This window comes from Alexandromys fortis, unplaced genomic scaffold (genome assembly GCF_014885135.2).
Source record: "Alexandromys fortis isolate MF-2015 unplaced genomic scaffold, M_Fortis_MF-2015_v1.1 scaffold_43, whole genome shotgun sequence".
In the NCBI taxonomy this organism is placed as follows: Eukaryota; Metazoa; Chordata; class Mammalia; order Rodentia; family Cricetidae; genus Alexandromys; species Alexandromys fortis.
In genome coordinates this window covers 5,121,747-5,146,788 of record NW_026067928.1, presented here as the reverse complement: position 1 = coordinate 5,146,788, position 25,042 = coordinate 5,121,747, and the positions used below count along the sequence as shown (strand labels likewise).

The following is a 25,042-nucleotide window of genomic DNA, read 5'->3' as shown; positions in this document are numbered from 1 at the left end:
GTCACTTGTCCACAGACTATATGCAACCCACATAGAAGACAAAGAAATCCTACCTTGATGTGGGAGTGTCATATATCAATCTGTTGATTTCATTGGTTAATTAAATAAAGAAACTGCTTGCCCTGATAGGTTAAAACATAGGTGGGAGGAGAAAGATGGGAGGAGTAAACAGAATGGAATGCTGGGAGAAAGAGGAAGTGAGGGCAGACTCGACAGCTCTGCTCTCTGGAGCAGAGACGCCAGGCTCTGCTCTCCCAGGCAACTCCGACCCAGGGTGGACATAGGCTAGAATCTTCCTGGTAAGCACACCTTGGGGTGCTTACACAGATTATTAGAAATGGGCTAGTCCAAGTGCGAGAGTTAGCCGAGAAGAGGCTGGATATAATGGGCAAGCAGTGTTTAACAGAATACAGTTTGTGTGTTGTTATTTCGGGCATAAGCTAGCCAGGCGGCTGGGGTGCTGGGGACGCAGCCCCGCCGCTCCTTATTTCAACACTACCTCTATAAGCCAGTCATGTAACTTAGAAATGGTCCAAACACAGAAAGAAAAAAAAATATGGAGGAAGGGAGGGAGGGAGGGAGGGAGGGAGGGAGGGAGGGAGGGAGGGAGGGAGGGAGGAAACAAGTGTTATTGAGAATGTGGGTGAAGGGAACTATTATGTTCTTCTGCACTGTCGGTTGAGATGCAAATTAGTCAGCCGCTAGGGAAATCAGTATGGAAGTTCCTTAGAGAACTGAGAACAGACCTATACCACGGCACTCAACTGGTCCACTCCTGAGTTTATATCCAAAAGACATTCTAAGAAGATTCTTGCGCATTGATTTTTATTGTAAGTGTGTTCAGAATGGCCAAGTTACAGAATCAGCCTAGGTGTCCACCAACCAATGAATGCACAAAGAAAATGTGGCATACACACACACTGCAGTTTTATTTGACTCTAAAGAAAAATAAACTAACAGCATCTTAAGATAACAAGCACAGGGCAAAGTTAGATAGCAAACATGCTTGCTGCCAAACCTGATGATCTGAGTGTGATTCCTGGAGCCTACATGGTGGAAGGAGAGAACCAGCTCCTGCGTGTGGTCCTCTGATCACACACTGTGGCACACTCTCTCCTCCTTCCCCCCCCACACTAAATGTAAAAGAAGATAGCTATAAATGGAAACCATCCTAGTAAAGTAAAATAACTCAAGGCCACGTGTTTTCTCTCATTTGTGGGTGCTATATTTTATAAACAAGCAAACTCATTATAGATGACATGAAAGTAGAGGTTCTCCTGTCTGGGGAAAGGAGGGGATATTGGAGGGTGAGCACAGCCAAAGTATGTGATGTACCCTAATAAAAATACCTTCATGAAACCCATGGATATTTATAATAAATAAACTCCAATAAAAAAGAATAGAAACAGAGGCCTAGGAGGTGTCATTAGCAGTAGAGCGTTTGAGCGGCATACCTGAAGAAAAGGGAGCACACAGTGGTAGCTAAAGATGCAGGATAAACATCTGTGTGCAGAATGAGTTCAAGGGCCGCTGTTCTTCACTGGGGCTTGGAGCTGGCTACAAGCTACATTCTAAATGCTACGGAGCATTTGGAAAAATTTCCTAAATAGGTACATATTACTTTAATAACTGGAAATCAAAATAATTGCTCAGCAACAAAAAATAACCCTGGAACTAATTTTTAATTTTTTCTCATATTAATACTTAACTACCTATGTTAAGTCTTTTCTGATGTACTACCTCTCATTTTATTTCCATTTTTACAAAGAATTCAAGTGTCCTTATATTTTTACACAAATCACACTAAAGTTTTATATCGCCTATTTTTGATCCAGATTTCTTTTAAAAAGTACTACTTTTGCTCTAGATACTTCCAAACTTTCTAGAGGACAAAATTAATGATTTTTAAAATCTGATCCAACAGTTCACAACTTACATGACCATAAAAAATCAAACTTATAACATTATCTGAAATAAAATTTATGATTGAAATGAAATTTTTTTCTGTAGAATCATCATGGCTGTAGAAATAGTTGAACAGAAATACAAATACCAAAATATGTCAAGCTATTCACACTATAGATAGATAGATAGATAGATAGATAGATAGATAGATAGATGATAGATAGATAGATAGATAGATAGATAGATAGATAGATAGATAGAGCAATTTATGATGTCAATTGCACCTTAGTAAAGATACATAAAATGAGGTATCAAGAAGGTCTACATATTGAACTATATAGCTCAAGCACTGGAAAGAAGAACTGAGCACCAGCACAGGAGGTAAGAGTTCTTGTTGCTCCTTTAGAACCCGAATTCAGCCCCCAAGACCCACGCTGGATATCTCACACCCACCAGTCCAGAGAATCCCACACCCTCCTCTGGCCTCCAAAGATACCCACATGCCTGTGATAAACACATGGGGGGGAGGGGGAGGGGGGAGAGAGAGAGGGAGGGAGGGAGGGAGGGAGAGAAAAGAAGGGAGGGGGCACATTTTTTTACTTTTTAAAAAAGGACTGAAATCTCAAGGTCCAAATCAGGAGGAGAAGGAGAGAGAGCACGAGCAAGGAACTCAGGACCGCGAGAGATGCACCCACACACTGAGACAATGGGGATGTTCTATCGGGAACTCACCAAGGCCAGCTGGCCTGGGTCTGAAAAAGCCTGGGATAAAACCGGACTCGCTGAACATAGTGGACAATGAGGACTACTGAGAACTCAAGAACAATGGCAATGGGTTTTTGATCCTATTGCACGTACTGGCTTTCTGGGAGCCTAGGCAGTTTGGATGCTCACCTTACTAGACCTGGATGGAGGTGGGTGGTCCTTGGACTTCCCACAGGGCAGGGAACCCTGATTCTCTTTGGGCTGATGAGGAGGGGGATTTGATCGGGGGAGGGGGACTTGATCAGGGGGAGGGGAAGGGAAATGGGAGGCAGTGTTGGGGAGGAGGCAGAAATCTTTAATAAATAAATAAATTTAAAAAAGAAAAAAAAGGACTACAAGAGACCCAAACTCATTAAATAAGTAAATTAATAATTCAATCAATATTTTTTTAAAAAAATGAGCCACTCCTTAAATGCATCACCAATTTTATTTACAAAAGCAACTGAACAGAAAAGCTCACTAGTTTCTTGAAAAACTTTCTGGTGCAAACCATGGTTATTTTTCATTACTGGAAATGAACAGCTTCCTATTCTATTTGCTCAGCAACCACAGTCCTTGTAAGGAAAATAGAATGCCCTCTTCAAGCAAATAAAATATTCCAAGAACAAAATTATTTCTCAATTGGATTATTTCTGTGTAAAGAAAGCCACAAAAAGAAAATTTATGGATGGATTTAAATGAAAATTTTTCCTATAGTTTCACATTAACTTAGAATACATTACAATAAACAGTAAACAATTACATATTTATATTAACTATTTCAAATAGTGTTTCAGAACTTAAAAAAAAATGCCCTCTTCAAAACACCAATAAAGGGTCAAACTAGATCACCATCGGCCTCAAAAGTTTTTTTTTTTTTAAGTTCTTGGGGTTTTTCCACTTGTGCTTTTAGGATACTGAGTTCAAAGGCAAATACTGCACTTCCCCCCACAGACAAAATTACCGTCTTATAAATAAACAGCAAAAGTACAAGTCCTACCAACACTACAGTGTTCCTATGTCCTAATGAGGCAAAGGTTCTTCTGTTTAAAAAAAAAAGGGGGGGGGGACATACAAGACATATTTATAGTTCTGCAGTGGCAACCGCCTCTTCTTCTATCTGCAACAGTGCTTTCGAATGGAGGCTTACATCACATGGCGGTTGGCCGTCCAGCTGATCAGGCAGGGAGAGAAGAGAGAAGGGTGCTCAGACTCAAAAGCATGTAAATATCAGCACATGGGATACATAGCAGTCGTCACTCAGAGGGGCCCAATGAGGTAGAAAGAGTTGCCTGTCACTCCGCCTTAGGATAAAGGTAGGCAGAATGCAGCCTCTTGGGGCTAGAACTCTTTATTTGCAAAAGAGAGTAAAAACTAGCTGCTGAATCAGAAAACAAAAGGCCTGCAACTCTCTATTATTTGTACTGAAGGAGAGAGAAGGCGTGGGCAATAGCTCCAAAAATCAGCGATATTTGGCTTTGGATTTAAAAGAGAAAAAATGCACACACATACACACCACCACCCCAGATCCCATGCCCAGCCTTGATATTCTCCCAACTTCAGGATCAATATCCAAGAGAGGCCTGGACAGCCAGCAGATAGCCATTGACAGATAAAAGAGAGTTGATCAGTTCAAGTCATTTCCAAACACGCTTCATATAAGGGGCCATATAAATACCTCCGAGTTCAAAAGCAATAGGTTTGTAGGTACCACTTGTAACACCCTTTCACAAGGAAGAAACATGTTACCAGCGTCAAGGTTCAAAATGATACACAGCAATAACTGTTGTCTTGCTGAAGCTATAACAATACACAACCAAGTTATGCTACCCTACACTTCACAAGGCTCGAACACATACTTAGAAAGGAAGTAGCATTTAAATTGTTTTTAAATTCAATAATATTGAAACTCCTTATAAACAGAATTAAGGCTCTCTCTTCAAAAAATATATGTATGGATATATGGCTACACATTGTCATAAAGCAGAAAGTGATACTCTTAGGTTCAATCATTTTCAGAGTTGATTATAAGTCACATAATAAGCTCTCATCATCAGATAATGAAAATGAGCTGATGAGAGATGAGGCCTTAATCAGAAAGCAGACTTGTCTTAACCCCTATTCTGAGCCCAGGAGTCATTAGAAGTTTCTTTTGGATCTTTGCAAACCAGAGACAATGTCCTGATTTCTGGGTACAAGCCCCTTCAGTTCCTCCAACCCACAATCTCCTCCTAGGTGGTTAGGATTCACTACATCCCTTCTATAAATAGGACAGACTATGACCCCTGAGACCAACGATCCTATGGTAGTGAACCTGAGGAAGAGGTGGCTGCAGGCTCAGGAAAAGGCATAGGAACCCGTGGTCTCCTCAAAAGACAAGAAATTTTCTCTCTGATTTGCTCTCTTACATTTGAATCGGAGATAGCAGTCATTGCAGTAGAGTTGGTTGCTTCGGATTCTGACTTCAGCTCCTGAGGAGGAACCTCCGAGGTCACGTTCGCAGGAGACACACTGACAGACCAGAGAGAGCGTACAATTAGACAAGCCTGGCGTACTCTCAGGCGAGAGATACATGGGGTGAAGAGACAGAGAGAAATGTGGCGAGAGGAATATAAAAGGCAGCGCCTCAACTCATGGGTATATTATGACAAAGCAAAGGATAGGGAAGGCCAAAAGACAATTAGTGGATTAGAATCAAGCTTTCCAGATTAGACCCTAAGAATTCATAAAGCAAAATTTAAGAACCAAGATGATCATTCGACAAATACTGGAGGTGGAGAAATAAAGAAACAATTTGCTGATTGGCTTAAAGAAATTTAGTCTTCATTACTCCAAAGAAATAAAGGCTATCTCACCACCATGTAAGAACAAGAGAAAAGTAGAATTAGGGTTTCTCACATTCTAGTCTAGAATGGGCTGCTCCCAGTGTCCCTGGAGCACAAAATGAGCAAGCACTCACGGGGTGCCTTGTGTCAAGGTTAGGGTGTTCTCTGTCTCTTTCCTCCTCCTCCTCCTTCTCTCTCTCTCTCTTTCTGTGTGTGTGTGCGCGCACACAAATATTATTTTGACTCATTCTGCTCTATATGGATGTACATATACAAATTTATACACTTATGCTTAAGCAAGCTGTTGACTTTGGAACTCCAGTATCAAAACTAGGAGCCTCTCTATTTCTATGGCCCAATGAAAGTTCAAGAATTAAACTGATGCGTTCAGCAGCAGATACTGTAAAACCAAGAGTTACAGCGTGAACCCTTTCCTGTATATAGGAACACTATATCAGGTAGAAGCAGGCTATGCAACTGTAAAAATATTTACCAGTGGCTTTCCTTCCAGACACTATTAAAAGCTACCCATTAGACACTGATAACTGCAAGTCTCTATGCTAATAACACTAGTAAATTAAATTTGAAGTCTACCCATGGCAGCATGCTAGAGAACACACTATGTACCATTAATTTTATTTATAGGATCCTAAGCAGATTAGAGCTACAAAAAGCACAGGACTTGCAGACTGACTTTTATAAGAAGATTCAGAGGTTTGACAACCGAGTAGTAGCAAGCAATTTGTGACTCCTGCAGCAGCACAGACTGACAAATAACAGCGCCAAGCTTATTAGTGGCACAACCACAACCCAGCGGCTCACAGAAGCCATGCGCTCTCCAAGCAAAGCACCGCGGCCGGCAAGCTCTTCGTCTCGCGCTCACCTTAAAACAATGTAAATGATAACAAAGACCCAGGGTCTCGATGATCATAGCGGCTCCTTTGCCCAGAATGTTATTACAGTAGGAACACACACGCTTCCCACTCACTGACCTAGACGTGGAACAAGAATGGAATGGAGGCTTTCACCTGTGCTTGGCAAGGTTGGCATTTAAAGTCACACTGTCGTTGGCAGCAATGGTAACCGCTGAAGAAAGGCTCTTTGTATCTGTGGGAGCAAGACTTTGAGCAGCCAACTCAATAAAGCTTGTCTTCATTATACCTTCAACTGTCATGAAGGCTCTAGGGACCTTGAAGCCTGTTTACCTAAAGGAACAATTTCAATAGGACTGGTCCATTTGGGATTTTGTACCCATTCCCCTGAGACCACATATGGACCCATCAGTATCTCCGATCTGCTACCTCTTCTTGCTAATTCAGTTGCCTTATATATGAAAGTCCACTCAAGGCATTCCACTCTCAGGTCCATCCAGATTCTGTAATTTGCCTCCTCAACTTTTTTTACCCTCCTTTTCAATTTTCTGGTTAGAAACAGGGACACTTTCTTGCGTGTACTTCTGTTGAGAGTGAAGTCATCACAGCTGAAGCACTGCCGATGAGTCAGGGATGGAGATTCCTTCCCACTTCACTTTCAGACCTAAAAGGACCGGTCTCTCCTAGTGCTAAAGAGACATCACCTTCAGCCTTACTTTCTCAGCCCCGCAGGAGGAGGAAAGCACCACAAGACCACTGGGAGTGCAGGGAGTGATGGCTATTGAGAGGCAGGTGTGGCGAGAACAATCTGCTGGCCAAAGACTCTGCCTGGACAGAGAAGCCCAAGGCCTGTCCTCTAGATCTCCCCTGCCCTATTCTCACATATGGGGCTACAGAGGGAGAATAAGTGAATGCCGATCCTCTCTTTCTGAAAACCCCATCGATCGCCAAAAAAACTTGACCACAATGCCTCCTGGCCCCTTTTCCTTTAATTCAACTCTCTAACATAGTTTCTAGATTTTGATAATTATATGCTATTTTGAATTGAGATATTTATTCTTATCTAAGTCTATTAACAGTTTAAAATATCCAAATATCGATGAATTTCTACCTTAATCATTATATTTGTGGTGGAATTGAAAACTCCCTTGGGATGACAACAGAGGACTGGCTCATGGGGACGCTGTGATGATCTAAAAACACAACCCACATTGACATCAGGGCTTCACCCAGTGACTTGGGCCAAGGGGCCATTCAAGTTACTCCCTAACTTTCACCCCCTCCCCAGAACATATGAACTGCGGAAGTCAAGTAACGAGGACTGAGCAAAGTGGTGGCTGACCGGGTCACAGATGAAGCCACCCAAGACTCTAAAAGCAAGATCAAACCTACAAGATGATTTTTTTTTTAAATCTAGCTTGTTCAAACTGCCCCGGCTATGAAGCCTATTTATCACAACCCATTCCAATGAGTTTCCATTAGAGTGCCATTAAAAGTCAGACACTTCATAGCACTGATTGTACTCATAAATATGAAAGCATTCATGAGCCACCGTGTCCTTTGTGGATGCCACAGGGTGATTGATCTATTCAGAGAAATCTTCCAGCTGAGACACTGACCAAAAGCACAGGCAACAGAGAGCCTGGCGACATGCAGACATGTTGAAAGTCTCGAGTGCCTTTCCCAGACATCGGTAGACACTAGGCAGGCAGCAGACAGAGGCAGAAGAAAGTCTTCTCAATTGCTTTGATACAAGAACACCAAATTCATGCACTCAGTTTTTCTTCTTCACTGGATAATTTAGGGAACGTTTCAACGAAGAAACAGACGTGAAATTAAGACTAGGGGTCAACAGAAAGGGCCTCACCTGTTGCGGAGTTGAGAGCCCGACTGTGAAATGGAAGGGGAGCAGCTGCGTGGGGTAGGAGACCCTGGGGGGGCAGGGCCTGGTATGATGGTCTTCACAGAGCCAGCTGGAGGTGGTACCGCAGAGGATGGGTTCCTCATGTAGGCACGGTTTGATGTGGACAACAGCTGTGGAGGCGGGCGACTGAAGTCTTGGACGGAGGAGGAGGCATAGACTCCTGCAGGTTGGCTGTGCCATGGGGACTGCCTCCAGGAACTAGGCCTCTGGGAGTCCAGGTTGTCCAGGGACTCCCCTCTGAAACACAGGAAGAAGTCATAGGGGTAACATGAGCCACTCAGATGGAGATCATCCGTCGGATGAAATGTACCATTATGGTCAATATAAGACCCATTTTACGTATTTCCTAGACTGTAAGTCACCTGAATCCAGTTACATATATGATTACTTTCAATAATAAAACTGTTCTGCATCAGAGGTACTGTGCCAGTTCATTCTTCAATAACTTTCTTTGGCATGGTGCTTAAACCAAAGACCAAGTATCAAACTGGAAAGAAAATTATCATTTAAATAAAAGTGAATACTGGAAAGGTAACCAGTCATCCTTTAAATCTTGAACAGTGTAGACATATAAACCTCATTCCTTCAAAATTCAATCACAAAATGAATTTTAGGTACATAATAAGTATTAAGCTAGACATTTCCACAGAAATATTTAATCTTCACAGAAGCATAGAAGGTTGTTTTTAATCTCATAGAAGTTTCTTTGCTCAAACTAGGAGTGTGTGGGTCAGGCTCTGGCTGACTGCACTGAAACCCAGGCCTGCCTCCCAGACCTTCTCAGCAATGGTATTGTCAAGTTTAGAGGGTACATATAGACAGAGATACACACACAGATAAAGTTCCTAAGATTCAATCCTGCATTTTAAAACACCTACTTGTGTATTAAAATAATTAATTCTCTATCTGAAACATGTTGCAAATAAATTTCCCCAGCTCAGCAGTCAGACAGAACACTGGCAGAGTAGCTACAGTATAATTTGCCAAGATAGGTCTCCTAGCATGCCCACCCACTCACTCCAACTTGTATCTGCAGTTTTACCATCTTAAATGTTACAGAATTAGGTTTGCACAGTTTTTGTGAACCTAATTACCATGATTGCAACCTAGCTGTTAATCTGATTATGAACATAAGTAGGTTTCCTTCTCTTCAAGCTTAACACACACAAAAAAAGAATCAAATTCATATTTAGTTATCTGAATCCCATTTCCAAATTCCACATCCAGACTTAGAAGCTATTCATGATGTGATCTTGTCCTGCTGGCTTCCCTGTCTCACTCAACCAGTTTCTTTACACACACACACACACACACACACACACACACACACATCAGAGTAACTGAGTCTACTTCAAAACATTGTCCCCAGTTTAAATGAGATGGTTCAGACACAAGAACTGACTGCATCTGATGATAGTTCACTGCCCCCAAAAAAGGGGAAAGCCTAAAACTGAGACATTTGCTTCCCAGCAAAGATCGCGAACATCTCCTACCTTCTCATGAGCCCAGGCAGGCAGATGGGCTCTTTGTTCACACTCGCACTGCGCTGTCGGATCCAGCTGTTGTCATTATGGAGAGACGTTCTCTTCCTCATTTCCTGCAAGATTTGCTGTCTCTCTAACTCTGCTTCTGAGGGGCCCTGATCCTTCCTGGAGCTCCTTTGAGAAAAGCTAGTAGTCCCAATTCGGTCAGAATATTTGCTGCTTCCTAGATGAAAAACATACCAAAAGCTTCAATATAAGTACACAAGAAATGATAGTGGATCAACCTCCAAAGAGAGGGCAACTTCAAGCCCAGCACTCTGCATGGGGGCTGACAGCATCCAGCTCCAGCAGGGGGACGAGTGTGGGAAATAGACAGCTACTAGCTGCCTCCTATTACTGGAAATTCCAGTTCCACATGCAGAGGCATCCATGAGGTGCAGATACATACATACATACATACACACATACACACACACAAACAAGCATGCACACACGCAAATCCCTATAAATCCCAGAAGTGTTCAGTTACAAAACATTCGTCTAATTTCTTTTTCTTTAAATCAAGTGCACTCATTGCAGGCTTTCTATGAAGGCTAGGGAATTTTCTTCTACATCTATTCTCTGTCCCACCCCCAGGACAGGAAAAGACCACACAAGACAAATGTCTCTAATTGACAGGGGCTGTTCTCGTGGTCTAAGTTGCAGAATAAGTCATGACCACTGTAAGATTATCCAGCCACTGACAGAGCCCTGGTGAACAATAGAAAATGATTGTTCATAATATTACCAAATCTCTTTGTGCTCTGAGATATTTATAAACTGTAATATAACTATTAAGTTTATCAGTAGTAATTAAGTCAGCTTGCATCCCCAAGGTCTGCTGACTAATTCCTATTTATGGAAAACACATACAATCTATTGGTTTAGATTAGAAAAGTTTAACTAAGGAATTTTTTTCTCTGAATTCATTGTTATTGCCACACGTTCAGAGTATCTGGCTTGTCTAGGTACCTCTTCAAGGTAAGCAATGAGCCAGAGGCCACAGAAGTGTGTTGTTATTGCTGTTTAGTACACACCTACATGTGGTATTTTAATAACAATATCAATGTGCTAGTTTTAAATAAAACTTTCTTCATATGAAGAGTATGTTGATGGTATAACCAAATCATCCCATCACATATGTAATAATTTCTTAGTGTGTGGCGGGCACAGGGAAGAAAGCACACACTACCAGCCATCCAGGTGGCACACAAAACAGAGGAGTGAGCAACTATTTCAGACCGTCCCACGTGTGCACCAACAACCGTGTGCTAATTCAAGGCGGTGTGGCTGGCACAGGGAAGAAAGCTATCCAGGTGGGACCCAAACACAAGAGTGAGCAGGTGTTTGAGACTGTCACAGGTGTGCGCCAACAACCAGGTTTCACTCAGAACAGAGTACAAATGCCACAGACTAAAGGTGTGTCACACAAGGCAAGTGTACTTAATCTGTAATTTTAACAATAGCTAGGGGCCAAATTCAAGGGGAAAGAGCTGGAAAGCCCAAATAGGAAAGATCCAAAGAGCAGACAGGCCACATTAGAAGTATCTGTTGAGCGGAGACATAAGAGAGAGGACAATTGTTTAGAGTAGTGTTTCCTGAAGGGAAAGGTGGGTCCAAGATGCTGGCAAGTCAAATAGCGCCATGACTGAAGATCCTACTTACTCAATGATACTGCCACCTATCCGAATGAAAACTTAATTCTATGAGCTTTGACCAGAGATACACATCAGCTGCTACCAGACCCAAGATAAACATAAAAGACAACGTTTTTCTTATAATGAGCTTTAAATTTTTTTAAAAAAATTTTCTCAGTAGTTTAATGATAATATGTAAAATGCAAACTACTACTTATTCATATTAAAAACAGAAATAGCTGGCATCAGAGATTTGAATTACCTTGGAGGTCAGTGATGGGGTCAAAGCTTGTCTGTCCATCTCGATCCCTACCTGAACATTTCTATATGTGCATAACTGACCAATAGCTTGTTTATGCAAACCCTGTATGTATGATGAAATTGCTTAGGGCTTTTTTTTTTACTTATGCAATTTCAGTTATCTGGGGCTAACCATAACCATATTTTATATCAAGTTCTGAGTTCCAAATGATTTTCAAGAAGCGAAAAAAATCCCTATCACTGGGTTTTCAGACCTTTTTCCATTTGCATAAATGACTTCGCATTTATCCATAATTCTTATGTCCTCTGTATTATTTCCTGGCCACATTCTTTAACTGCAAGATAAAATCTACTATGCAAAGTGTGTCAATATTTTCTTTGCAAATTTCCCACATATTCCTTAGTTATTGAAATGCCCCGGTATGGTACTCACTCCATTATAAAGAAAGCCAAATAAATAAGAGGTAGTTTTTATTACAGATATGCAAAATAGCATGTTGCCCGTATAATAGTAGTGAATCTAAAGTTTCTGGCACTTAAAGAAACTAATGATAGTATATGACCACTCAAATATGTAATTGTGCTTTTAAATAAAAGTTTGAATGCAAAAAATCACACTTACCATTTTTCTCTATGGGGGTATCATTTAGTTCCGTAGTAGATCTTGACTTGCTCCTAAAACAGAATATATTAAATATGTGTTATTAACATTTTTATTTTATTCCAGAAAATACAGCTTTGTTTGTTTGTTTTTTTTTCAAGACAAGTCTTCTCTGTGTAGTCCTGATTGACCTGGAACTTTTTCTGTATACTGGTGCTGACCTCAAACACAGAAATCTACCTGCCTCTGTCTCCCAAGTGCTGGGATTAAAGGCATACACCACTACCCCTGGAAAAGATATGTTTTTTAAGCAGGTATTTATTTCCTATATCTTTGGGGAGATGAGTTTATTTTTGAACCAAGGAAAACTTCATATTATGCAAACTAGCAGAAAACAATAATAGCTGGAAATACACAAAATTTGGGACCCTCTCTCCTTCCTAAGATAGAGACTGCTCTGCCCATGCTGACTCCTGCACCAGCCACTAGCTCATTCAGAGTCAGTCTATGCTGTGTCCTCCACACTGCCTGGCATCAAGATGTGAATATCTATGGCACCAGGAGCCCACATTTCACCCATTTGCCAAATGCTATCCTGGCATTCCAAACAAGTAGTAAGGCCATCTGACTCTGCAGGCACCTCTGAAAATGCCGTCTTCATAGCTATAAAAGGGCACAGGCTCATCTCCTCATTCTACTAATTAGCTCAACTTCAGAAATAGTAGCAATACTATACACAGATGTGCATATGTATATATAGTGTATATCTGCACCCTGAGTAGTAACCTATAATGCAGGATAAGATGCTATTTATTACTGGCAGACAGCTACATCTGTCAGGGCATGCCTGTATTTACAAAGAAAACACTTACCCTTGGATGTTAGGCTGCACTCCCCAATGCCTATAAAGTATACACTACATAATATATATAATAGTATTTATATATTATATATAGCACTACCTATAGTATTCCACATTGTACAATATAATATATAATATATAGTATATACTCCCCAATTATATAAATCCACTCATAGATTTTTAAAAAATAGATGCAGAGTAAGCTGGCCTTGAACTTACAGAGATACCATGCCTCTGCCTCCTCAGTGCTGGAATCATAATTCTGACCTTGTGTTTTCTTTCTTACTTAGCTTTTTACTACCTGCATTCAAGGCAGCTCATTTCCCCAGATACTTCCACCAACTCCCAAAAAAGCAGAGCTCTCTGGTTAACTAGCAGCAGATGTGTGACTAGAGCCCAAACAAGCAACATCTCCAAATGAGCTCAGCACAAAATGCTAAGCCACAAAATCATAAGTTTAAAGGTTATGGTTACACAGCAAAAACTAACTGATACAAAGGACAATCTTTGAGTTGTTTTGTTTCTTCTGTTTTGCTCCACAAGGCAAAAGGACAAAGGGCTACAGTAGCTCTACAGATCACCTAGGTGACCTGAGGAACATCCATCTGAAGTCAACTGGGATCAACCAAGTAAAACACAGTAGTCCACACACCTGTCCGTAGAAAACATCCCTGAAGATTCCTCCTCTCTCTTTGGTATATCGTAGGAATCAATAGGCCTAAAAAGTAAGGAATTTTTTTTTACTAAAATACCAGAATTTAAAACATTCCCTGACTTTAGGAATATCAAAATAGTATTCTGGTCTTTTATGCAAATTGTCTATGGCTAGACAGGCATTTCAACAGGTGCTACTGAGAACAGACCTATATGCATTTGCTGACCACATGCCCAGTTATCCATTCTCTGTATAAGCATACACTGCAGTAGGTGAGAACTCCATGTTCTGGTCATGATCTAGGGCTACAGAAATTGCTTTTTTAAATTTTAGCTTTGTACCACATCTTCATGGGGTAGGGCAGGCCAAGAGGACAACAATGCAGACCAGTGTGGTGTACACAGAATTGATGGAAAGGCAGAATCGGGTATTCTGGAAAGGCTAAGCTGGTGATGGCAGGGTAGACATTTACATCAGATGAGTGGGCCACATGTGTGTGGTGGCAGTCATTTCCAGAGGTAACAGAAAACATTGGCGTTGTAATATGTACGGAAGCCTTGAAAGAGCTGAGGGAATTAAAGTGGCAGATGCTGTCTGTGGTGGGATTTCCTTCTATAGGCTGTCAATATGTTTTACTACCATTAGTTAATAAAGAAGCTGCTTTGGCCTATGGCAGGGCAGACTATACCAAGGCAGGAAATCCAAGCAAAGCTAGAGGAGGAAAGAAGATGGAGTAAGGCAGACACCATGTAGCCCCCAAGAAGCAAGAGGTAACAAACCATGAGCCTTGTGGTAAAATATACAAAGAAATGGGTTCATTTAAGATGTAAGAGTTAGTTTATAAGAAGCCTGAGCTAATAGGCCAAACAGTGTTGTATCGATATAGATTCTGTGTGATTATTCAGGTCTGGGCAGCCAGGAGTGAAAGAGCAGTCTCCATTTACAGAAGTTTTGTGGTTTAAAGGCTCTTTGGGACGGGTTGGTTAAGCTGTGCAAAGTGAGGATTGCAGAGGACGGAATGCATACTGGGTAGGCAAAACAAACCCATGACTATTGAAATTCCTTGATACCCGCTTCAGCTATGGGGACAGACCTCCGGTATTGGTAGATCTTGACCGAAGTTTCTCGCTCCCTCTCTGCATGGTACTTTTGCATTTCAGCCTGTTTTCGCGTTTGAGCCTCTGCCTGGGCCTGGGCCTCTGCTCGGGCCTTGGCTTCTGCCTCAGCCTGCGCCTGTGCCTCAGCCTCCCGCTGCTTCCGAAGCTCTTCTTCCTGAGCTTCTTCCTTCCGTTTCTTCTCCTGCTCAAGCATGAGCTGCTCCTGCAGTTTCCGACTTTTGTCCTCACGAACAGCATCCTCTTCCAGCTGTCCTCTCTCCTCCTCCCCTGCTCGGGTTCCTTCCCGGTCCGAAGACTTGGACCCTTCACTCCAGGTGGATTCCCAAGTGGCAGTCACAGGCTCCCGTGTAGTCAGAGAAATGCTGTTGGATCTTAGGACCATCAGCTCCTAGGTAGCCAGTAAAAATCAATCAATCAATCAAACACAGCGCCATCTGTGTCTGTCTTTTCACACAGATTCAACTGTGGATGAAAATAATGGTAAGCAGCCCAGAATTCCAAGAAGATAGTTACAGCTCTTTTTTTTTTCTTTTTAAGCCACATAAATAACTGAAGTCTAAGGGCAGAAAGATGACTTGAAGCTGAAGTTCTAGGGAAATTTACTTGATGATATATTAGGAAAAACTACGAGAGAATTTAAAAGATCAAAGTAAATTTCTAATACACAAGAATTCAATGTATTTTCCAAAGAGCTACAGAGGTGTGTGTCTAGGAAAATGGGGTGTGGTGTTCCTTGCCTAGGTTCTCCAAAACGGTACAGAGAAGGAAGGGAACAAGGCATGCTTCGTGCTACCTCATCCAAGTACTTGGAATTCTCTCTCTCGGCCTCTTGTTGCGCCCTCTGCCACTCTTCCCTCAGCTTTTCTTGCTCACGTTGGTATTTTTCCTAGGGGGGAATATGGAATAATAATTAATCAAGGTCGCCTTTTCATGGGAAGCAGGGTATTTAAGCAGGATATTTCCCATTAACAATTTTGCTAGCTCTAAACTTCCAGATCAAACTTTCATGTGACCAATTAGAATTTAGTCTGAAGGAAAAAAAAAAGTCTTATATTAAGCTAAAATTAAGCAGATGTTTAGATGTCAGAAATTTGAGGCACATGGCACAAAACCTATACCCAAGCTGTATTGTTGATGTTACTCATCAAGGCCTCCACAGCTAGGGTAAGGGAGACTGATGGCCAAACAGACCTCATCTACCGCTGGCAGGGACAAGCCCTCACAGTCTGGGCCTCTCATGTCTCCCAAGTATCTGTAGAGGTTAAGGCCCGATAGTTTATATAATCATCAAAATGGGAAAGTAAGTGCTTAATGCAAGATATGAGTACAATATGCAAAAAGGTTTGGGGTTTGCTAGTGGTAAGGATGCTGGTTTGGTTCTGCCTTTTTGCAAGCTTGCTTCTCAACACTGCTTGGCACTGGCCAGAAGACAGCGCTGAAGCTAAAGCCCTCTATTCACCCAGGATATTGTGGTAGTACCTGGAGTAGGCGGTCCTGCTCTTTCTGCCACCTCTCCTGTCGTTTCCGCTCCTCCTCTTGATCCCACGCCCAGCGACTTGGGGCATTGAGGGTTGGAACTGGAACCTAACCAGTTTGCGGCACAAGGGATGTAAACACAGAACAACTTAAACACTCCTTAAGTCATCTACTGAAACCCTCAGTCTACTGAAACTCATCAATCATTCATCTCCTGTTGGCTTAAACCATCACAGGGAAGACGTGGTCTCACATTTCAACGTCAACTTCTTTAGCTTAGCATATCACAACCCCACCAACCTTTACGTATCTTAAAAACAATGCAGGAAATATGACTGTGGAGAAACCCAGTCCCACCAAGCTTCCCTTATGTATTCCCAACTACAAAAGTCTGGTACTCACATCAGGACCTGCAGAATCGGGGCTCCCTGCATCGCAGCACATTAGCGAGGAGGGAAGAAAAGCACAGCGTGAGCCTCCATTTCCAGAAAATCATTCTTTTCGGGGAGTTAGGTCACTAGCTGTCTCTGCCAGTATGCCGAGTGACATCAGTGCTCTCGGTAACTCGTCACCTAGGAATCCTTCCCCTTCAGTTCCATCTGCACTCGTCTTCCAAACTCACATTTAGTTCAGAGAGGAGACTGCTGGAGCCCCAAACTCTAGGGCACAGTGCTAATTTGGTGAGTCTTTCATAAGAGGCTTCATTGATACCAAACTGACCAGTGTCTCATAGTTTGGCTTAACAGGGAGAAAGAACACAAACACTGCAGCATCTCCCAAGCCCAGTTATTGCAAATGTTCGTCAAAAGTATGACAGCAGCCTTTCTTATTTCCCAGGTCTCCTTGCTGATGAGCTGCTTTCTAATTGATATGTGGCAAAAAAATCAAGGTCAAGACCCCCTTTCTTTTCTATTATTTGAAACACAGGGGTTCAAGTTTGATGTGTCAACTATCAGGCACTATATTATTAGTATATCATCATCACACCCAGGCTGACCTCAACTCTGAACTTTTAGTCCTCCAGCCTCCATTGTCCATATGCTGGGACTACAGGTGTGGACCACCATGCCTGGCTAATTCTTTGATTGCTATTTTGAGATACTATTTAGTCTAGGCTGGTATTGAACTTTTAATCTCCCTGCCTAGCCTTGACATTAGAGCTATGTATAACTACACTGGACTAATTTATAATGTGTTGACACATTATATAATTATCAAAAAGTGAATTTTCAGAAAATATACTATTATATAGTGTTCAGAAAGTTTCCTGAAATCTCAGCTGTCATATAAACATGTACCTATTTAAAGAAAACTGTTTTAAAACTTAGGAAAATGTTCATCTCTAAAATAGCTCATTGAAGAAAAGATAAAACTAAAACAAAAATGAGGAACTATTTTGTTTTAGCCAGATCAAATTAGGAATGTGTTATCACTTCAATTGAATAGCCACAGAAAATAGTGAGTTTAGTGAAAAAAATATGAATCAAAAACACCAAAGACAGATGATAAACACTTTGGTCTGAAAGGAAATTTAATCTACCTTAGGAAGAACATTAGGCAGTAAACACAACAGACACAACCCAGTAGGTATCATAAAGCAAATTTTGAAATGTTTCATTAATCTTTAAAAAATGAGGAACATTTTAGATAGCAAGAGTAAATCTTCTGTGATGCTGCATCTAAAATGTTATACATTTCTTTTAAGTTCTTTGGAGCAGAACAGAGTTGAGCCCACATTCGGGAGACAGAGAGTTAGACAAACGTGAAGATGAAGAAAAGGTGCATGCATCATTCCTCAAGAAGCAGCCATGCGCAGCTACACCAACATAGATGACTTTACAATGCTCCTGTGCTCAGGTGCAACCAAATTTTCTTTATGTTAAGTTTCCTTTGACATCAACAGAGTCATCATATCAGCCCTCCACCGTCATTCCAATAGCAACGAGCATCTCTGGGCTTCATGAGCAGCAGTATTTCCCATGACCAAAAACAAATTGTTTGTTTTTGTAAGTTGACCAAACATATGTTGGTGTAATCTAACACTGTGCAAATGATAGGAAGCAGTAAGGCAAAACTGAAGCTCCTCATTTCTTACTGTTACCCAGTGGAAAAAACACGTGTGTTTAATAGCATCTCACTGCTTTGATTGTTGTTTTGTTTTTTCACAAGGTTAAAAGAGAGAAACACCTTGAGAGCTAGACAAAGGACACGCAAAGACCCATTACCACAGAGGTAGACCCATGAACTGTAAGAAAAGCCTGATGATCCTGGGGAAAGAACGGAAATGGGTTATGTTGCTTGGTCATAACAGCAGCAAGATGGAAGGAGATTGGTGCCCAGAGCCACAGACCACAAGGAGAGGAGAGTGAGGAGCGAGGCAAGTCCACGGGAGCCCAGGAGGAGTGAGCGTTACAATTTACCTTGTTCAAAAAATTGGGACCGCCTTTTTAAATTTCTCAAAGAAATGGATTCTGATGCTAGTTGAAAAATAAGAAAATAAATACCAGGTCATTCATTTTAACTTCTCACCACTGGTAAATCAATGACACTTGAGAGACCTTTCCAATCTGTAGCAATGTTATTTTTTAAATACAAAATTGGTAGCCGCTGAAGGTAGAGATTATTTCAAGGCAGACACATGTATTTTAGTAATCTACACTACATTCAAGTTAGCAAGAGGAACAAACACTTTATTAATTATTTTTAGTAACTAGCACTGTATTTTCACAACAAGGAGAGCCATATCATCATCTTAGAGGCCGGTACTTCCGAGAAATAAAAACTAACACTTTCCGCTTACGTGAATCGACCTAAAGTTATCTCTCCCAAAGCATTTTTACAACATGGTGAAGGAAAATGTAAAAGTATCTGGAGAAGTCATCAAAAGCAAGACAATCTAATGAATGACCAAATGAAAGCAAATGCTAAAGTGAATGTGTCTTTAATTAGAATATTTTGTGGTAGTATTTAAGAATGTGTAGATGCTGGCTTATGTCTTATTATTTTTGCTGTAAGTTAGCCAGAAAGAAAAAGGAAACGTAATCTGACATCTCCCACGAATCAGTCCCAAAACAATGGTACAAACCATAAATATCACCTGACAGTGGCTGATGCTTACTTAGTAAACAATCCTGAAGTAGCAAGCCCTGCATAGAGTTGCATAGTCACCATGTAGGTGTCTTATCGATTGGCACTACTACCTGGGTCACTAGAAGAAGACAACTAGGGTTCTTTAGCTTTTTAATATCAGGAAAAATAAGCAATGTTTATTTTCAAACTCAGTTGATAAGGCAAACAACTGTCCTACTTTGTAATTATTAGAAAAAAAGGACAAAGAGAATAATCATAAAGAAGAGACAAATCCATAAACTTCGATCAGTTTTGCTCAACATATTTACTAACTGTTCAACTGTGTCGCCAAAGCAAACACAGCCCCACTACAGGAGGCCTGGCCTCATGGTGTAAGATCTTCATCTTCTTCTGGCCTCTTTCCTGCCTGTATGGACCCGAAAGGTCTTTCTGATATGTCTAAGGAATAACACACAGCACTCAGTAGCTAAATTATTTCTGAATGGTCAAAGCAAAGAGTGGAGCTCCCACAATACCCTGGATACTTCTGTCACCTTCTTTTTCAAGACAAACAAAGGTGACTCTCTCAACTGTGACTGCCCTCGGTGATTCCCTGCCAGGATCAGCTCCCTGCACATTTGTCCTTTCAAAACAATCAGGAGGGAAAGGAAACTCCTCATTCTGAGTTTAATGAAGATCCTTCTGCCAACACTCCATAGCCCCGAAGCTGCTGGCTCTAGGAAAACCTGTTCTTCTTATTTGGCTTAGGTGCGGGTACCTAGAGCTCCAGAGCCTGCTGCCAAATTTGCATTTGTAGCTCCTGAACTATTCAGGCTGGAACGGACTCCTTCCCACCTGGCCGCAACTGGATTCGCATGCTAACCTTGGTTTCAACTCGTTCTTCATCCAGCTTTTGCTCACTTACATACATTAATTTTTCTAGCAGGTCTTGAGAGCTATAACTTCCCCTGCGGGACAAACGGAAGTAATTTAAGAGTGATTTTTACCTTTTGAATCAAGGGTGTTGCTTTCTTCGTGAATTCCATTGATTTCTTTGGATTCAGTGTACTGGAGAGGGTAGAAATGCTCATTAACATTCTCTCTGATTAGACTCTGGGCTTAAATAATACATCTCTCATTAGGGGAAGATGTCTTTAAACAAAATGGGTTTTCAGGATATTGAGTCATCACCCACAGCTTCTTATATATACTAAATTTTTTTCATTACTCTCCAATACTTGGGAAAGGATTAATGACTAGCTATAGGCAAGAATGACCATAAGTTTAATCAGTCATTAATATTCTAAGAGGTAGATAAAACATTCATCCATTTGGGTTGCATTTATGAGTAGTAAAACAACCATTTATTATTCTTTAACATTTAAACCTGTCCTTTAAAAATGTAATAATATTTCCTTTTAGATAAGTTGATTCAGTTCAAAGTTTAAATTATCAATTAAAATGAACAATTCTGATTAGAAATAGAAATTAGTTTTTTAAGAAAAAAACTATATGAAAAAATATTGCTTTAGAATTTTGAAATTTCCTGCACTGTGCTTTTTAAATCAATTCGTGAAACTGATCATATCTTAATCACACATGCAATCCAATTAAACTGCATCATGAGATCTCATGGTATGCAGTGACTCTATTTTACCAGCTGATGACAGAGCACAAATAGCTGTAGCATATAATTTTTCACATTGCTGTTTCTCATTCACAATGATCAAGAGAGACGGTTGTAATAATGAAAGATTGGTGAGAAATACTTGAAGAGCAAGGTTATGGAATGATGTTATCATCCATAACTCAATAATAAAAAATGGCTAATGAAAACAGCCAGTATTTTCAAGATGACACTTTGGTTTATTTATTAAGTATAACCTAACCATTTATCTTTTATGCCGCATCGAAACTTCCCCCCCACATAGCTTCTGTTGTTACTTCTTTCTACTTACAGGACTCTGAAGGCTTTCAGAGAAATCAGTTGTTACCGACAGACTTGAGGACTTGTCTGAGGTGTAAATCCCTGAAGTCGTGTCCGTCCACTTTGTTTCTGGCGAACCTATAATTTTGGTAGCCACACTGGTAAGATTGAGGGTTTTATGCCGTTGTATGGATGGCAGGGGAGGTTGGTCTCTGCCCCAGTCTGATTGGCACATGAAGATCAAGTAATGAAAACACATAGATGGTGAAGTGGAAAGAATAAAGTTACTGAATGCACAGATACAAAACGTACACAGACAGACATACAGACAGACGGACAGATGAATCAGGCATTGTCAACGATGGGGAGACCTCAGGGCTTTTACCAGCAGATCACCTTCCCAAAACATAAAGGTTAAGAACTGTGGTAGTAAATAGAAGACTAGCAAATGTGCTGATTCTTTTGCTAAACTGACTGGCACTCATGTTATGTGCCGACACCAAACATGTGTGGATCTGAAGAGACTTAATGTCCCTTTCTAGCAAACAATCACCCATGACACAGAAACACAATGACATAAAAAGCAGATTGTAATGCTATGGGAATAAATAGGAATATGTCCTACTGTGATCTTGACAACAGCAGTACAGTTAAGTACTATAGAGAAAGTTAAATCATAAAGCCATCATTTTTTCCACTGCTTTGTTGTTTCTTTTAGTTTTTGGGACAGAGTTTCTCTGTGTAGCACCAGCTCCCCTGGAACTCACTCTGTAGACAGGCTGGCCTTGAACTCACAGAGATCCGCTTGTCTCTGCATCCCAAATGCTAGGATTAAAGGTATGCACCACCTCTGCCCACCTCATAGTCCCATTCTTAATGCTCGGCATTGTAGCTCCTGGGTACAGATACTTTTGTTTTTAATGGGCATTTGCATTACGGCCAGATCATTTACCTAAGCAGTCAAAGGGTGTCGAATTCAGTAGATTTGCTAGTGAAGCATTTTCAGAAGGAATAGACAGAGGGGCCATTCATGATTTGTCCCAACACAACGACAAAACAATTGCAAGCACAAAGCTAAGAAAAACGGGGGTAGGGGAAAGGATTAATAAAGCCAATGGTTACAACCACCTGCCAAAGTCAGGTTTCCCTACTCAGCCAGGCACAGAGGGAAACCAACTCACCAGACTTTCCATAGCGCCTGACATCCATCACTAAGTTTCCGGTTTCTTGGGCGCTTGCCATGGTTTCCTCCCACTTTTTTGTATCCTTATATGAAAACTTGGTGTTATTGATGGCAAGAATTTCATCATCTACCTGCAGCTGAGAAAATTCTGCTGGGCTACCTAGACAAGGTAGAGTAAAATACATAATCAGATGATAAGGATCCCACACAGACTGATCCCTGTTGTTTAAGGCAAATGACTTTGTCATCTCGACTAGTTCCTACAGTTTCCAGTAGAGAAGTAACATTGGTATTTTTAAGTTATCTAATAGCTGAGTCCCGATACCACATGAAGTACCAGGGGCATTGTTTAATTCAGAGTCCGTTTCTCCATTGACATTGAAAGAAGAAATGGTAAGTTCAGCCAAAATAATAATAACAATAGTAATACTAATAATAACTCTCCTGAGGACAAAGAAAAGATGCAGTTATATTTAAATTTAAAATGTGAAATATATTATACTTTAATGAAGCATCAGTTAGCATTCTGGGCTAGAGAGAGTAGAAGGAAAGAGTCCCTTCAAACTGCACAAAATTACCACTTAAAGTACCGTGATTACACCAATCTTAAAATTTAAAAGGAAGAGCCAATGTCAACACACAATTCTGTATGATAAAAATCCATGAACAGGGATCTCCTCTCAAATAGGATAGATCTCACTGTAGTTACCTTGAGAGCTAATTTAGCAGTTGTTGGGTTTGCCGTGGCATAACCCTGGCTGTGGGAGGAGTAATCATTCAGTAGAAAACCCAAAGCACCTTGAGCATATGATAAATAACAGACAAAATATAACACTACTTAGAAAACATCACTCTTGGTGGGAGATGGCCAGGGACAGAGGACCCAGCATGTATGATGCACTTGGGTCCAAGTCACTACAAACAGCAACCCCCATGTTGATCTATTATAGGGCAGTAAGTGTCTGCCACAAAAAAAAAAAAAAACAATTATCCATGGAAATTTTACACTAATCTTTCAGATAAATGCAACTTGTTAACATTTCTAGAAAGCAAGTTTTTTTTCAAAAAAAAAATCTCTAAGGTCACAAAATAGAGACTCTTGAAAATGGAAACAAATTAGGAAGGGAGAGTAAACAATATGTAATTCATAACTCCAACTGCTTGTCTTAGGGAGGAGACTACGCCAACTTTCCTCCACCCAAATGCATCTTTCCCACATGCCCCCCACCCCCACAGGCCAAATCAAGTGGCCTCTGCTTCCCACACACACCACAGACAAGGAGCGCAATATATATGATTTACCTTTTTCAACAGATGCCACGAAGATCCCCGAATAATCCCATCTTATTGTAAACCCGAAGTCAGGTTGGCTCCCAGGCGTCTGGTTTATGCTGATTCTCATATCGCTGAACTGATCCTGCAAGTAAAACGTGAAACGCTGGTATCGGGTGTCCCTGGCAACCACATGGAGGAAAACCTATCCATGAAAGACGGGAAGCTGCACCAAGGGACACCTGAGTGAGTTTAAGACAAAACAGCAGCTTCCCATTTTTTTCCATGGTTTTGATAAAACTTTCGCTTACATGTATATGATAGAGTACTATTTTCTCTTAAAATAAGGTAAGGGCAAATCTATTGTCAACCAGTGTTTTCTTTTATTTTAATACATTCCTGTAAACAAGTTGGCCATGAATAAAGTGTAGGCTTTTCAACTGCTTTTCCTACACCCATGGTCAATTCATTTCTCTCTGTAATCTTCCTCGCTACATGTAGTGGAACAGAAATTAAATGTTTAGACTATTTAAAAAAATAAGTTCTAGGCTTTTGTTCACCATACAAAAAAGCCCAATTTACAAACCACTTACTTATTCATCACCTAAGAATAAAGAGAGTAATTTAAATTATCTGTTTTAAATGACAGACAGCAGATGGAAAAGCAATCCACCTCCAACCCTCAGCATTTGTAGCTGAACTGGGCCAATGGCCCGCAGATGTATAATCAGTTATCTGTCGGAGTAATCCATCTGGAATAGACCAATCCTGTCTCCCTGTGCATATTTGTTGGCTCAACTCTCTCAGGAGGATGAAGGGGCAAATGACTTGTTGATGCCCATGCTGTTAAATGCAGAATTCTGTTCCCTCATCCGGGAGAAACTGCACACAATACATCCAGAGTAACAGACTATGACTCCTTTGAAGCCTCGCCAGTATCCCCTAGAGCCTAAGAACAATAGCATCTTGGGAAAAAAGTAGAACTCTATTTTAACTCTCTTTACTATACTCAGTGAAAATAAATCCTACATTTACAAGGATACTCTGTCTCTATCTCTGTCTTTCTCTCTCTCTGTCTCTCACTATGTCTATCTCAAATACTATTTGAAGCCAGGTGGTGGTGCTACACACCTTTAATCCCAGCACTTAGGAAGAAAAAAAAAAAAAAAAAAAAAAAAAAAAAAAGTG

At 40.8% G+C, this 25,042-nt stretch overlaps 1 protein-coding gene across 11 annotated transcripts in view; it reads right to left on the bottom strand.

Annotated features, from left to right (window-relative positions):
* Positions 1 to 3,078: 3,078 nt before the first annotated feature.
* Positions 3,079 to 25,042, bottom strand: part of Lmo7 (LIM domain 7) — a 184,686-nt gene continuing 162,722 nt past the window's right edge. For 2 of the 11 annotated variants that reach the window (XM_050144691.1, XM_050144686.1), the window contains 16 exons: positions 23,885 to 23,999; positions 22,581 to 22,742; positions 21,431 to 21,537; positions 20,480 to 20,540; positions 18,824 to 18,880; positions 16,806 to 16,831; positions 16,407 to 16,511; positions 15,721 to 15,813; positions 14,903 to 15,315; positions 13,807 to 13,872; positions 12,314 to 12,366; positions 9,764 to 9,977; positions 8,214 to 8,507; positions 6,358 to 6,466; positions 5,058 to 5,160; positions 3,079 to 3,823 (listed from right to left, as the gene is read on the bottom strand). In XM_050144691.1, the coding sequence (XP_050000648.1) occupies positions 3,801 to 3,823; positions 5,058 to 5,160; positions 6,358 to 6,466; positions 8,214 to 8,507; positions 9,764 to 9,977; positions 12,314 to 12,366; positions 13,807 to 13,872; positions 14,903 to 15,315; positions 15,721 to 15,813; positions 16,407 to 16,511; positions 16,806 to 16,831; positions 18,824 to 18,880; positions 20,480 to 20,540; positions 21,431 to 21,537; positions 22,581 to 22,742; positions 23,885 to 23,999 (2,001 nt within the window). In that variant the 3' untranslated portion in view covers positions 3,079 to 3,800. Of the gene's footprint in view, positions 5,161 to 6,357; positions 6,582 to 8,213; positions 8,508 to 9,763; positions 9,978 to 12,313; positions 12,367 to 13,806; positions 13,873 to 14,902; positions 15,316 to 15,720; positions 15,814 to 16,406; positions 16,512 to 16,805; positions 16,832 to 18,823; positions 18,881 to 20,479; positions 20,541 to 21,430; positions 21,622 to 22,580; positions 22,743 to 23,884; positions 24,000 to 25,042 lie in introns of those variants that run through there. The other 9 variants (XM_050144679.1, XM_050144680.1, XM_050144681.1 and 6 more) reach the window with 8 other exon arrangements.